The sequence below is a fragment of the Pipistrellus kuhlii genome, unplaced genomic scaffold (assembly GCF_014108245.1).
Source record: "Pipistrellus kuhlii isolate mPipKuh1 unplaced genomic scaffold, mPipKuh1.p scaffold_m20_p_10, whole genome shotgun sequence".
NCBI lineage: Eukaryota > Metazoa > Chordata > Mammalia > Chiroptera > Vespertilionidae > Pipistrellus > Pipistrellus kuhlii.
This window is the reverse complement of record NW_023425405.1, coordinates 16823570-16839645: the sequence shown is the minus strand read 5'-3', so window position 1 is coordinate 16839645 and position 16076 is coordinate 16823570. Positions and strand designations below refer to the sequence as shown.

Here is a 16076-nt window from a genome sequence, read left to right as displayed (position 1 = left end):
AAAAATATTAAAAGTTAGTTTGCTAAGAAAATGTAAAAAACCACCTTATCTGATAGCATTCATGTTTTGTTCAATATTTTATCTGTGCTACATTTAAAAAAAATTCATACAGCCATTTATTGATTATGCTAGTGGTATTTGAGAGGGGTATTAATGTATTATCAAATCCTCAAAGTGGCACTGGTGCAGATTTTGCTGTTTGAATTGAGAATCAAATGTAATACTGTTCCAGTCAAGATGGCAGAGTAGGTAAACACTGTACTCACCTCCCCTGACTACATCACAATTACAACTAAATTGTAGAATGACTATCATTGAGAACCACCTGAAGACTAGCTAAACAGAAGCCCTATAACTAGAGATGTAGGGGAGAAGCCATGTAGGGACTGGTAGGAGGAGTGGAGACAGAACAAGCAGGTTCCACACCCTACGTGTGTGGATTAAGAATTGGGATGTATATCTGGGCTGCAGAGGTCCCCCCTGCGGCTCCTGGGGCACAGTGCTGGGAGGAGGAGCCCCTGACATCTGGATATGAAAACCAGCAGGGATTGCATATCACAGTGATATGGAGGGCTGTGAGAATCCCAAGTATTTTTCCTCTTGAGGGACCCATGCAAAGATTTTTTTTAAAAATATATTTTTATTAATTTTTTACAGAGAGGAAGGGAGAGAGAGAGCTAGAAACATTGATGAGAGAGAAACATCGACCAGCTGCCTCTTGCACACCCCCTACCGGGGACGTGCCCGCAACCAAGGTACATGCCCTTGACCGGAATCGAACCTGGGACCTTTCAGTCCGCAGACCGACGCTCTACCACTGAGCCAAACCGGTTTCAGCCCCATGCAAAGATTTGGTGGCTGACAAACTTACCCTAAGCTTGCAAAGGTAGCAGTTGAAAAAGCACCAGAGGTATATGGGGAAAAACTGAATTGACTCAACTAGTATCATGGTGCCCACCCAGGTATCTCAAGCCTGGCACCTCAGTACACAGCATAGCCTTTCCCTAGGATCTCCAACACAAGCAGCAACCATATGCAGATTACTTTGTAGTTCCTACTGGTCACCCTAAGCTGGACACAAACAGCAGTTAATCTTGACCTGAACCAGAGCTCTTCCTAAGAAGCTCCAGAAACAACACACGTAGTATCTGCCTTCAGACACCACCACCCAGCCACCTCCACATCCTTACACATGAAAGGCAGATGTGTATGGCACCAGAACCCCAGTAAAGACTCCCGCTCCATGGGATCAGCCCCCAGACAACAGCTTGTGTTCTGTAGTCACCAACAGCCCTCAAAGCCAGTCAGCCCGAGAGTCAATCTCACCCACTGATGTGCCAACAGAAATCAAGGCTCAACTACATCAGGAGGGTGCACACACCCACATAAGGGATGCCCTGGAGCAACTGCCTGAGGTAAACAGGGAGACTGTGCCCCTGGGCCCCATAGGATACCTGCTAAGATGAGTAGAATAAGCATATCTACCTAATACAGAGAAACAACACAGGGAGTCAGGCCAATGAGGAGACAAAGAAGCATGTCCCAAATGAAAATACAGAACAAAACTTCAGTCTCCAATCTACCAGATACAAAGTTCCAAACACAGATTATAAGGATGCTCAATGAACTCAAGGGAAGAATACATGAACTCAGAATTTCAACCAAGATTTAAAAAAACACATATAAATGAAGAATACAGTAACTGAAATGAAGACTACATTAGAGGAAATTCACAGACCACCGGAACGGGGGCCGAGGGGGATACTTTTTTTTTTATTGAGGGAACTCTAAGGTAACATTAAGCATTCCAACATTCACAAGAGTAAGGGATTGAAACCTGTTTGAAGAAATGAGTGAAAATTTCCCTAACCTGGGGAAGGAACAAGACATACAAGTCCAGGAAGTGCAGAGAATTCGCCCATACTAATACACATTAATATTAAAATGTCAAAAGATTAAAGACGCCAAAACCATTTGGCTCAGTGGATAGAGCATCGGCCTGCGGACTGAAAGGTTCCAGGTTCGATTCCGGTCAAGGGCATGTATCTTGGTTGCAGGCACATCCCCAGTAGGGGGAGTGCAAGAAGGGAGTGTGCAAGAGGCAGCTGATTGATGATTCTTTCTCATCGATGTTTCTAACTCTCTATCCCTTTCTCTTCCTCTCTGTAAAAAATCAATAAAATATATTTTTTTTAAAAAGAAAGAAAAAGAGACTCCCTGTGTCTTTATTAAAAAAAAAAAAAAAAAAAGAATCTTAAAGGAACAAAAGAAAAGCATTTAGTTATATACAGAGGAACTCCCATAATACTGTCAGGTGATTTCTCAACAGAAACATTTAGGCCAGGAGAGATTGACATGAAATACTCAAAAGTAATGTAAAGCAAAGACCTACAACCAAGATTACCCAGCAAGGCTATCTATCGTTTAAAGTCAACAAAGAGTTAGTTTCTCAGTTAAGAAATAAAGAAATTAATCACACTAAACTAGCATTACAAGAAATGCTAAAGGGACTTATTTAAATAAAAAAAATTAGAATATGAATAAGAAAAGATAAAATATTTTCACTGACAAAGGCAAATACTTAATAAAAATCAGTGGCTCAACCAACTACAGTACAAAGGTTAAAAGGCAAGGCAAAAGTTGTAAAGCGTGTAATTACAACAGTAAATTAATAAGTACAAACACAAAAAAAGTAAATAATGACAAAAATATATGGAGCAGGTAAGTAAAAACGTGTTTGAATTTAAGTGGCCATCAAGTTAAAATAGACTGCTATAAACATAGTTTGATAAAAATGAAGTGCATGATAACCACAAACCAAAACCTATAAGAAATTTATAAGAATAAAAAGAAATAAGTCTAAACATTGCACTAGAAAGTCATCAGCATACAAGAAAATAGGGAACACAAAACTACACAATTAAATGGCAATAAAATACATACCTATCAATACTATCTTTAATGGAAATTTATTTTTTAATGAAAGTATATGAGCTGCCTACAAGAGACCCACTTCAGGTTGAAAGACATGCAGACTGAAAGTAAAGGGATAGAAAAGGATATATTATGCAAATGGAAAAGGAAAAATAGCTGGGATAGCAATACTTGTATTAAAGACAAAATAGACTTTAAAACAAGGGCTATTGCCGGGACTGGTTTGGCTCAATGGACAGAGCGTCGGCTTGGGGACTGAAAGGTCCCGGGTTCGATTCCAGTCAAGGGCATGTACCTTGGTTGCGGGCATATCCCCAGTAGGGGGTGTGCAAGAGGCAGCTGATCGATGACTCTCTCTCATCGATGTTTCTAACTCTCTATCTCTCTCCCTTCCTCTCTGTACAAAATCAATAAAATATATTTAAAAAAAAAAAAAAAAGGGCTATCACAAGAAACAGGAATTTTGTAATGATAAAGGGATTAATCTAAGGATCAACTCATAAACATTACATATTATTTGCTTTATATATGTAGGAACACCTACATATATAAAGCAAATATTAAGACATAAAGGAGAAATATATGTTATCCTATCTAATAAAAATGTAATATGTAAATTAACCACCACTCTGTCACAAAGATGGCAGCACCCATAGCCACAAGATGGCGGTGCCTGTCCTCTCAGCCCCACTGGAGTCCCCCAGTCCTGAGGGGTGGCCACTGAGAGCGGGCAGCATGAGCGGCCTGGCAGAATGCTTGCTTTGTCACTTCGGCAAAGATGAGTCTCTGGGCCATGGAAAACCTCTGAAAAGTGGGTGTGGAGCGGCCAGGCCCTGCAGAGAGCTGCTGGCACACAGATTTTGCACTGGGTTACTAGTAGTAATAATAGACATCAATGGATAAATCATCCAGATGAAAATCAAGGGAAAAGTGGTATTAATGTCATATCGGATCAGAATGACTTAATTGATATTTTCAGGACATTTTGCCTAAAAACCTCTGAATATACATTCTTTTCAAGTGCACATGGAACATTTCCCAGGATAAACCACATTAGGCCAGAAAACAAGTCTCAATTTAAGAATATTGGAATCAGCTGAAACCGGTTTGGCTCAGTGGATAGAGCATCGGCTTGCGGACTGAAAGGTCCCAGATTCAATTTCGATCAAAGGCATGTACCTTTCTTGCGGACACATCCCTAGTAGGGGGTGTGCAAGAGGCAGCTGATCGATGATTCTCATCGATGTTTCTAGCTCTCCCATATCCCTCTCTCTTCCTCTCTGTAAAAAAAAAAAATCAATAAAATATATATTTTTTAAAAAGAATATTGGAATCATATCAAGCATCTTCTCCAATCACAATGAAATGAAACTAGAACTCAAGAAGAAAACTGAAAAACACAATGACATGGAGGCCAAACAACATGTCACTGAACAATGAATGGGTTAATGAGATCAAGGAAGAACTGTTTTCAGTTCTTGAGAAAAATGAAAACACAATGACCCCAAAGCTGTGGGACACAGTGAAAGCAGTTCTCACAGGAAATTTAGCAATGTAGGCCTACCTCGAGGAAACAACAAAAATCTCAGATAGGCTATTTAACCTTACACCTGACGGAATTAGAAAATAGAAAAAATAAATACCCAAAGTGAGTTGAAAAAAGAAAATAATAAAGATCAGAACAGAAACAAAATAGAGGCCAAAAAAATAGAAAAGACTAATGAAAACCTGGTTCTTTGAAAATATAAACAAAATTGGTAAACTTTTAGCCAGATTCATCAAGAAGAAAAAAAGAATGCCCAAACAAATAGAATCAGAAATGAAAAAGACACTATGATATACAAAGTATTATAAGAAATACAATTATATGCCTAGAAATTAGACCAGTGGTCACCAACTGGTGGTTCATGAGGTTTGAAAGGTTGACGACCACTGAAGTAGACAACATGAAAGAAATTGACAAGTTCCCAGAAATATACATCCAGGAAGAAACATATATAAATCAGGAAGAGATATTCTGAACAGACCAATAACTGCTAACAAAATTGAGTCCTTTATTAAAAAACTCCCAAAAAATGAAAGTGCTAGGTCAGATGGCTTTAACTTTTACCAAACATTCAAAGAAGAATTAACACCTATTCTGCCCATACTACTACAAAAATTTGAAGTGGGAAAACTCACAAACTTAAGTTACAAGGCGAGCCTTATCTTGATACCAAAACCAAACAAAGACACTATAAAAAATAATAATAAAATTATAGGCCAGTATCCCTGATGAACATAGATGTAAATATCCTCAATACAATATTAGCAAACTGAATTCCTCAATACATTAAAAAGATACTACATCATGACCAAGTAGGATTTATTCAAGGTTGGTTCAATATCCACAAAACTATTAACATGATATACCACATAAACAAATGAAGGATGCAGATCATATCCATAGATACAGAAAAACCATTTGACAACATCTAGCATCGGTTTATAATAAAAACCTGTCAGCAAAGTAGGGTTAGAAGGAACATACTTCAACATAATAAATGCCATATATGAAAAACCCACAGTTAACATTATACTTAATGGTGAAAAGCTAAAGTGTTTGCCTTATCAGGAACAAGATAAGGATGTTGGTTTTCACCACTTACATTCAACTTGGTATTGGAAGTCCTAGCCACAGTAAACAGGCAAGAAAAAGAAAATACATTCACATTGGAAGAGAAGAAAAACCAGTTATTTGCAGATAGAACCCTAAAGAATCCATACATAAAAACTATTACAATAGAACTCTCTCCCCCCTTTCCCTCCCTTCCACTCTTTCTAAATATCAATGGGAAAAAATACCCTCAGGTGAGGAATTAAAAAAAAAAACCAAAACTATTAGAACTAATAAATGAATTAAGTAAAATAGAATACAAAATTAATATTCAGAAATTGGTTGCATTTTTATACACCAATAAACTATCCGAAAGAGAAACTAAGAAAGCAATCCCATTTACAATTGCAATAAAGAATAAAATACCAAGGAATAAATTTTACCAAGGAGTTGAAAGAATTGTACTCAGAAAACTATAAAACTGAAGAAAGTAATTGAAGGGGATACAAATAAATGGAAGCATATACTGTGTTCTTGAATAGGAATGATTAACATCGTTAAAAATATCCATACTACCCAAAGCAATATACAGATTCAGTACAGTCCCCATCAAAATACCAATGACATTATTCAAATAGCTAAAACAATCCTAAAATGTACATGGAACCACAAAAGACCTCAAATAGCCAAAGCAATGGAGAAAGAACAAAGTTGGAGATATCACACTACCTGATAGCAAACTATACTTCAAGGCTATAGAAATTAAAACAGCATGGTGCTGGCATAAAAACAAACACATAAATCAATGAAATAGAATAGAGAGCCCAGAAGAAAAAACCTATATTGTCAATGGATCGATGACAAAGGAGGCAAGGATATAGAATGGAATAAAGATAGTCTCTTCATTAACTGGTGTTGGAAAAATTGGACAGACACATATGAAAATATGACACTGGCTCATTTTCTTGCCATATACAAGAATAAAAAGTGATTTAAAGACTTAAACTTAAGACTCAAAACTGTAGAACTCCCTAGAAGAAAACATAGGCAATAAACTCTTAACATTGCTCTTAGTAATAATGTGTTGGATATGTCTCCTTTGGCAAGAAAAAAAAAATCAAATGGGACTATATCAAACTAAAAAGTTTTTGCACAACAAGGAAACTATTAACCATCTAGTTCTATGAAAATTCAACTATTGAATAAGGGAAGATAATTGTCAATGATACATCCAGTAGGGGTTAATATCCAAAATATATAAGAAACTCATACAATTTAACACCAAAAACAAAAAAATCTGACTCAAAAATGGGCAGAGGATATACAGATGGCCAATAGACATATGAAAGATGCTCAACATCACTAATCATGAGGAAAATGCAAATTAAAACCACAATGAGATATTTTCTCACACCTGTCAGAATGGCTGTCATCAATAAATTATCAAACAAGGATGAGGGAAACCTCATGCACTGTTGGAATGCAGGTTGGTGCAGACACTGGAAAGCACGATGGAAGTTCCTCAAACAATTAAAAAGGAACTGCCTTATGACCCAGCAATTCCATTTATGGGTGTATATCCAGAAAAACCCAACACATGAATTTGAAGGGATATATGCATGTTCATTGAAGCATTCATTATGTACAATAACCAAGGTATGAAAAGTGCCTATCAATACACAAGTGGATAAAAGAAGTGGTAGTACACATTTATACATTGGAAATGGTTACCCCACAATGCTGTACCTGAAACTAACATAATATTGAATATTAACTAATTGAAAAATGAGTTGTTTTTTGGCATAATCTGAGTTCTGTTGTGAGTTTGTATTGTAATTATGATTTATATAATTTTAAAAAATACTCTGTAAGCTAGATTTGGGGGGTTGCAGATAGCAGAAATTGACTAACAAGTAGAAAGAATTTTGAAGATATTGGACTAGTCATAGAACCAACAGGAAAGCTGAGAATCAGACTCAGAAGAGGCCAGAAGTATGGCAGCTGTAGGACTTGAGAGCAGACGATTCGGTGACTGCATTCTGGTTGATTGGAGCTAGCAAAGAGAACCCTCAATGAGAGAATAATGCTGTCTCTGGTAGTTAAAGAGGCTCAGGGAGCAAATCACCTACCATGCACTCGGCACTTTCCTAGGCACTGGCGACACAGGAGTGAGTGATAACAGACACGGTTCCTACTCCCATGGAACTTTTATTCCAGTAAAGGAAGACAGATTTAAAACAGTGGATGGACACAAAGTATAGGTCTACATTCCCAAACCTGAAATCTTGTTGCAAGTAAATGGTCCAGAACAGCAGCTTCCAGAAGCGCTGAGGTGGGCTGGAGACATTTCATCCCCAGAGAGCATCACAGAGCCCCTTTCCTAGCCACATCCCAGCACTCACTGCTAAGTGTCTATAAGAATATTGACCAGTATTACACGTGTTCTTTAGGACTCTGTCAAAAATAGAAGTTTTGTAAGCCCCAGATTTTTAGAAATAATGTGTGTAACGCTTAGGTACGCTCAAAAAAGTTGCAGAGAGGGGAAAAATAATTTTGTCACCGTGACACTTTCTTTTTTAGCTAAAGAACTTTTACACTACATCTAAGGGTATTAATTTTTAAAGATTAATTGGGCAAATACATAGTAGTATAAATAAAAGCCAGTCGTTGCCAATGTTTTGGCAAGTTGTGTGTGTAATTTAGAATTTCTAGTGCCTAAAAAATAATCTGACATTTTTATAACTTTGCCAAGTGTTTAGGGTTTTTTCTTCAATAGGATGAACTCTGTTTAAGTAAGAGAGTTTAATTCTAGGTGTAAGCACTAGTGGATGCTAAGTAATCTAGTCTCGTTCTCTTCTCTCAGTTGTGGGCTCATTTAATAATAGAGGCTTTTCCCATTCTTCTCCAGGGTGCTGATAAGACTGTGAAAGGCCCAGATGGACTCACTGCTTTTGAAGCCACTGACAACCAGGCAATCAAAGCCCTACTTCAGTGATGGATGGATGGGCTGACACTCTGGAAGAATGACTCTCCTGTGGCCTCACACTGCTGCCTGTCTGTCTGTCACTCTCTATCTGCCAGCTTCTTCAGCTAAATACTTTAGGAGGGGTGAGGGGAGAGAGAAATTCATAACAAATCGGACTACCAGAAAACAAAAAATAAAAATGTTCTGGAGGAGAGGCAAAAACTACAATCAGGCTTTTACAAAGCCTCCTGATCAAGTCGGCCTCTTTTCCACTTCCAAAAATACACAGTTTATACCCAAGGGAGAGCAAAGACACATACCGTAACATTTGACCTTCTCAGCTCCCTAGCTAATTCAGTAATTAGATTGTGTCGAGGGTCTGATTATACAAAGGCCAACTCTACATAATTGGTAGCCCTAACTGTGCGAGCAGTAGTGGCTGCTGTGGTGTAAACTTAGGGTGCTGAGATAGCGATTAGCTCTAGCCTTCTGCCTTAAGGTGCACTCTGGGGTCTCCCGGTGTGGTGAAGAGCGCGCCGCCTGTGGTTGGTGACCAGATCCTCCCTCGGTGACTGTCAGCTTTACGCGAAAGCTCAGTGACGGGGAGGTGGGCACACCTAAATTGCTAGATGCCTGAACTTTGGATTTCCTCTCCCCTTTCCCATGGATTTCATGTATCTTTAGGTAAAACTGACTAGTTTTATTTATAAAATCTTAAATTTTGGAAGTCTATAGGAGAAACCATTCCAGTATGCATAAATTTTTCTCCTCTAGATTCAAATACTTATATAACATTGAAACACTTTAAAACTTTGCTGGTAGTAAAAGGGGATGTAAAACTAGAATCATAGCCATAAGCCTGTTAGTATCATACAAAGAGACAGTTGTCTTCGTAACTATAGTTGTCTTCATTTGCTATTTGAATGGATTGACCCCGGTTATGTGTGGAGAACAAGGAACATTGTAGGAATGTCTCTTTGACCCATCTTGGATGCTGATTACTTACTTATTGCACCAAAGCTATCACTGGGGTGAGATTTACTATTTGGACAAATTTAACCCCCATCTCTTAAAAAATATGCTTGTTACTAGGTTCCCCCAGCTGTTGATAAACTTCTGCTGAACATATGCCAGCCCACCTGCACAGTATATTTTTTTCTTTTCTAAATCATGCATCATAGAAGAAAATGTGACACTTTCAAAATGTACTCTGTGCCCTTAAATACACCTTAAGATGATGATTATGACCTGCAGAAAATGTTTAGACATATTTTCAAATGTTTATTTCTTGAGCAGTATGACTAATTAAAGCATATACTCATAATATTTTAAATGTACAATAGCAAAATTTAAGATTCCTTTGACCTGCCACCCATCTAAGCTTACTAAAAAATATTAAGATTTTTCCATAGCCATGTCATGCAATAACTAAACGTACCTCAAATTTTTAAAAACGGGGTTAGGGACTAGTATTCAGATTGTGGAAAATAAAGAATTACGGATTTTTTTTTTTTTTTTAAGGCAATGTAGCATTCGACAGCAGAGTTAAACTATCAAAGAACCATCAGCCTGGTTAATTACAAGTCTTATTGATCAGTTGCTGATTGGTTGGTATGTGGGGTGAGTGTGTGTGTGTGTGTGTGTGTGTGGGGTGAGTGTGAGTGACATGTACACTTTTTCCCATGAACCCTTTTTTATCCTGTGGCTTTTTTCACTTAAAACTAGCCTAACCCTGTAATTTTTCTTTATCTAAGGAAACAATCACAAAATGGTGGCTTAAATACTTTGATACATTTGGCTAATTCTGCTGCCTTAATGCAGCCTGTTAAGAGTCAAGAGTCAAAGTCAGTAATCAGTCCTTCATGATACCACTGAACTGAAACCTGGAGCCATCCTCATTGGAGATGGAGGGCACTCTCTCAGTCTTGAACCATCAACAAGGTGTTTTGAAATCTTTGTTTTCACCTCTTGGCATACTGTGATCTAAAAGGCTTGGATTACCCTCTACACAGTTTTACCTTTACATCCTCAGTGTTTTGTTCTAGTTGGCTATTGCAGAGAGTGCACTGTCCTATCATTCCTGAACCTGGTCTGCTTCCCACAGTCACTGGTGTCGAAGCCAGGGGACTTTCTGTACAGTTTGCCCTGTGTTCCCTGTAATGCAGTGGAGGCTGCTTCGCCGCCTTCTTTCCCAGCCGTTTTGTAAACCCCATAATTATGAAGCGGTTGCTTGAGAAAATAACATGTAAACATAGAATAGACTGGCCAAGATGGTTTACAATTTCTTTTTTTTTTTTTTTTAAACTAGGTTATTTATAATGTATTTCTGAACCACTTGGCAGAAAAATTCGCAACACTTAATGTTCATATTTTGAATAAAGGAAGTTAAAACCATGTCTGCATTTTGGTACTACATACATTAGTGAAAGGTTAAGTTTTTGTTTTTTTTCTCCACTGAAGTAATATTTAACATCTCAGCAAAAACCTTGCATGTTCTGTAGTTTTGTATTAAGTCAGTCATTTCGTATGCACTATAGCAATTAAAAACAGGTGTATAAAAACACCCGAGTGTTTACTATGCTATTAGTATACTAACAAATCCCCCCTTGCAGCTTCAGACTGGTTATCTGTAGACTTACAGTCCACGAACAGCACCTGAATAACCAAGTAGTTCTATGCAGAGCTCACCTTCTAGACCCCGTGGGGCGTGAAGGGGAGGTAGGTGGGTCAGTGTGTGGAAGCTGCAAGCAAGTAGCCCCTTTATTCATTGATTCTTTCTCCTAAATAATGGAGTTCAAATCAGTACGTACCTATTTGATTTCTCTCCCTAACACTTAATTAAGCTGTTTTCTTCCATGCAATATTGCATACTCGATTGTGTATAGAAGCTGGTGAGAGTGCCCTCCTACATATGCAGTTGCAGTGTTTTGCATGCAAAATTTAAAAAATTTAAATTGTCCTGATTCTATTTTGTAAATGGAGAAACAATCATATCTTTCTAAGCAGTAATAGAGGAAGACTAATGCTTTGTGCATTTTGATATATTTGAGTTCATTTTTTCCACAATGTAATACTTTTGACACAATTGGGTTTCTCATATTATCCTAGTTCATGTACATCAGAATGCTAACTAATACTGTGTTTAAGTTTTGTGTTGCAAGAACAAATGGAATAAACTTGAATTGTGCTACAGCTAACATGTTGGCAGCATTTTCTCCCTCAGTTACTGTCACCTTCCTTTTCCAGTCTTCTCCACAGCTGGACCAGTACTTTGATCAACTTAAACATGTAATTAATCCAAATTTTCTCCCTGAATCACACTTCTGGGGGGAGGGGAGGGATAAGTGGAAAGAAAAATAAGACTTAGGGATGATTTAATTGAAATAAGCTGGCTGCTCATTGGGAAGTTCTGCTTTTGTGTCAGTCTCCTGATCCAAATGGTTTTTCTATAAATGGGGTCCAATCACAAGGGACAAGGCAGCCAGCACAGCCTGGGTCTCCAGGGTCTAAAGTGTTAAAGTTGATCCATCTTTCACATGCTCATGTAAGTTGCTGCACCATCCTTGAAGGGTCTCCATTTTTTCCAAACTCACTTGATCCTGAGCACTTTTGTATGGTATGTTCTTCAGTATAAATGTTCTGATTTAACTTTAAATCTCAAAACTGAACATGATTGTAGATAAATTTGTGATTCTATTGTAATCTTGATACCCCAAGACTATTGTATAGCTTACTTTGAAATGGTCCAAAAATATGTACAGATGCTAAAATACAGCAAAAGCTGTCTTTCAGAACTTGCATGTGGTCCACAGAAGAATACACACAGGAAGTATGGGTGGTTGTAGGTGGGAGTGTCCACAGAAAAGGTTATAAGCTCTGAAGTTCTCATTTTAAGAATTGAGGTCTATAAAAGTAAGTCTGGCTAAATATGTGTTAAAGAGGACAGAGCCCCCTGGTATAATTGAAGAGAAGACCAGTATCTGCTGATGGGAAGTACATCTATAGGAAACAGAGTTGAGGGTGAGCTACTGTGAAACTGGTGATTAGAGAGCAGCTATGACAGGACTTTCACATGACACAATGTATTGGACTGTTCTAAGATTTTGTTTCCTCCTGCATTCCCATTGATTCTCAAAAGATGGTCCTTGGACTAATATCACCATAAACAGAACTTGATAGAAATGCCCAGCCCGCTCCTACCTAAATCCTGGGGCTGGGTCCAGCAGTCTGTTGTAACCAGCCCTCCAGGTGATTCTGATGTATGCCCAAGCTGGAGACCAAAAGGGAGAAACCAAAAAACCTGTAAATAATGACATCCAGGCTAGCTTCCTAGAAAGTAAATGGAATCCTTTAACACGGGAGATGGCAAAACTCTGGCCAAGTCCTGAGCTCTAGACGCCCAAGGAAATCTCAAGACGATATTCAAAGGTATGTTCAGGGCAAAAGAAGTCAGGATAAGATGTAACGGTGGGTCCAAAGATTGAACACTGGTGAGAATAACCCCTCACTTTTCTTAGGGCTTTTTCTCTGTAGGATGTCCTCTCACTTGCTGTGAATAGTATTTCCCACAGACCAGGGTTACAGGCCCCCACGCACGGCTGAATTCCTGACATTTAGGCCCTGCCCAGGTCCGCTCCTTGAATTCCACAGGAGGGTGAGGGGAACATCAGGAATTTGGGGAGAAGCGTCGAGTCTCCTGAGGCTTGCCATGTGGCAGGTGCAGGGGAACTCACTTTAGAGATGCAATATGGCTCCAGCAGCCATGCCCCATGGGAGATGAACTTTTTTGTGACTGTTCAACTCTGTATCCTCATTCTTGACTGACTACCCCAAAAGCGGAATGCCACCAAAAGGACAAACGTCATCCCCTCAGGAAGGGGATTAATGAAGGTACAGAGTGTAATCACGGCCTGATGTTCCCTTTTAACTTTTCACATGGTGATACATTGCTCTCTCAGCACGACTACCTGCTATCTGGTTTTGCTATTAACTCCTGGTTTCCCCTTTAAAAAGGGGCCCGTATAGGATGCAGCTGCTCTGCCCTTTGCCCATGTATGTAAGTTTCTCATGAATTTGAATAAGCTACATGTCAGTTCTTTGGAATCAGCCCTGACCTCAGACTTTTGGGTTTTTTCCCCAACAGCAGGTCACTTGGATTGCTACAGCCACTTAATGGCGTCCCTCTGGCTTCTGCCTGCCAGGCCGGCAGCAGGAGAGAGCCCTCTGGGGGGCCAAAGGCTCCTCTCTCCACCCCACTGCCCTGCGCTGGCGTCAGTGCTGTGACTGGATTCTCCACTGCAGTGGGTGCAACCTCGTGCCAAGTATATTCAGTTTCAGGTCAACTCTGTCCCCAGTGCCAGCTAGATCATCGCACATCAGCATTAGGATTTTTTTTTTTCAAAGCTTTTACTTCTTTGAAATATAATCACTGATTGAGAAAATGTATCAGCAGCTTTAATAGTACTTGACACCTGGTACATGTTCACTGTATTTGTTCTGAGCCGTTAGTGTCAAACCATTATACAACCAAGTGTGTGAGATAAGCTTTGTTTCAGTGACACCTGCTGAAGGATTGCTGCCGTTAGGATCACGGGGCCTAAGTGTAATTGTACCTACACATTGGCCAAGGAGCCTAAATACTACTGATACTGCAAACCACAATCAATGGAGGAAAGACAAAGATCGCAGTCAATGGTCCTCTGGGGAAATGCTGCCTATGGGGTGGGATGCTGAGTCATTGTGGCTTGTCCTGAAGCACAGCTATGAAAAGAAGCTGAAGGATTGTCTGGACGCCCTAGCAACGTCTGCGCATCGCATTCCGCAGCGGCAGCCGCAAGCAGAGTCTCACTTACAGGGCTGGGGTAGATGCTGGCTCACATGTCGGGCAACACTCATCTGTCACAAAGGAAAGCGGGCAACGACGATTCCTAGCCAGGGGATGCCGGTTTTGAGGATACACTAGCCCAGTGGTCGGCAAACTCATCGGTCAACAGAGCCAAATATCAGCAGGACAACCACTGAAATTTCTTTTGAGAGCCAATTTTTTTAAACTTAAACTTCTTCTAATGCCACTTCTTCAAAGTAGACGCCCAGGCCGTGGTGTTTTGTGGCAGAGCCACACTCAAGGGGCCAAAGAGCCGCATGTGGCCCGCAAGCCGCAGTTTGCTAACCAGGGCAGTAATTGACTTTTTTTTTTAAAAGCTATCTTCTTCTAAGGCTTTACTAACAAGTCTGAAGATGTCTTAAATGTCCCTTCCTGACATCTAATGTTCCATGTTTCTGTACATTCCTTGTGGGTGTTTCCAAGTCCAGCTATGTTGCCCTGCTCATGATTCGCCAGTTCAATTTCAGCAGGCTGGAAGGTATTCAGATCTCAGCTAATTTATGTCATTTTTTTTTTAATGAACATTTCTGGTGTGACAGGAGGCAGGCACTGTGCTGAGAACTTTTATCTTTTTTACTTTTCACAATAATTAGATGTTAACGAGAGACAGGCCAAGAGAGAGGAAATACTAGTAACTTGCTCACAGCTAGTAGAAAACACATGAGTAGTAAAAATTAATTTTGTCTCATTCTAGAACCCATGCTCCTCCAAATAATGTGAAAATAAAAACTGTTCTCATGCAGATATTCAAAACCAATGCTCAGACCTACTCCCTTGCTAAACGCTGCTTCAGTCTGTGGGGTGGCTCTGTGATGCTTTTTTTAATTTATAAAACAGTTGATCTCCAGAATTTATTTACTAGAACTTAGTGCATTTTAACCAACACCTTCCATTTCCCTCTCCCCCTGCCCTTGGCAACTGCCATTCTATTCTGTTCTGAGTTGGACCTCATTAGTTCCCCCTTATCCATGAGGAATACATTCCAAGTCCCCCTGTGGATACCTAAAATCGTGATAAGTACCAAACCCTATGTATGCTATTTTTCCCCTATACATGCATCTGATAATGTTTAATTTATTAATTAGGCACAGTCAGAATAATAGAATAATTTTAACAGTAACGAGTAATGACTAGAAAAATGTTTGCAATATGCTGTAATAAAAATTATGTGAAAGGCTTTTGGGACATTATTAAGTATAATGAGGGTGTCTTAAACACAAGTACTAAGATACCATGACAATTGACTTGATAACTGGGATTACTACTAAGTGACTAATAGGCATGAGTGTGTGTACGGCCGAGAGATGATTTATAGCCCCAGGCAGGTCAGGGTGAGATATCATCAGCTAATCAGAGGAGTGCACAATTTAAGACTAATAAATTGTTTATTTCTGGAATTTTTCATTTAACATTTTCAGACTACAGTTGACTGCAGGTAACTGAAACTTCAGAAAGCAAAGCCATGGGTAAGGAGGGGACTACTGTAATTTAGATTTCACATGTAAGTGAGATCATGCATTTTTTGTGTGTGTGTCTGGCTCATTTCTTCCGCCAAGGTCTATGTTGTCTCATATGGCAGGATTTCCTTTTTTTAAGGCTGAATAATATTACATTGTTTACAGGATGGGGCAAAAGTAGGTCTACAGTTTGTATAAAAAATACAATCATTAGTTAATAATAATATAAGAAGAAAGTTT

At 39.1% G+C, this 16076-nt stretch overlaps 1 protein-coding gene across 1 annotated transcript in view; it reads left to right on the top strand.

Annotated features, from left to right (window-relative positions):
* Positions 1-11687, top strand: part of MTPN (myotrophin) — a 43698-nt gene extending 32011 nt beyond the window's left edge. The window contains exon 4 of the mRNA XM_036427901.2: positions 8439-11687. Within this exon, the coding sequence (XP_036283794.1) occupies positions 8439-8525 (87 nt within the window). The 3' untranslated portion in view covers positions 8526-11687. The remainder of the gene's footprint in view (positions 1-8438) is intronic.
* Positions 11688-16076: the final 4389 nt, after the last annotated feature.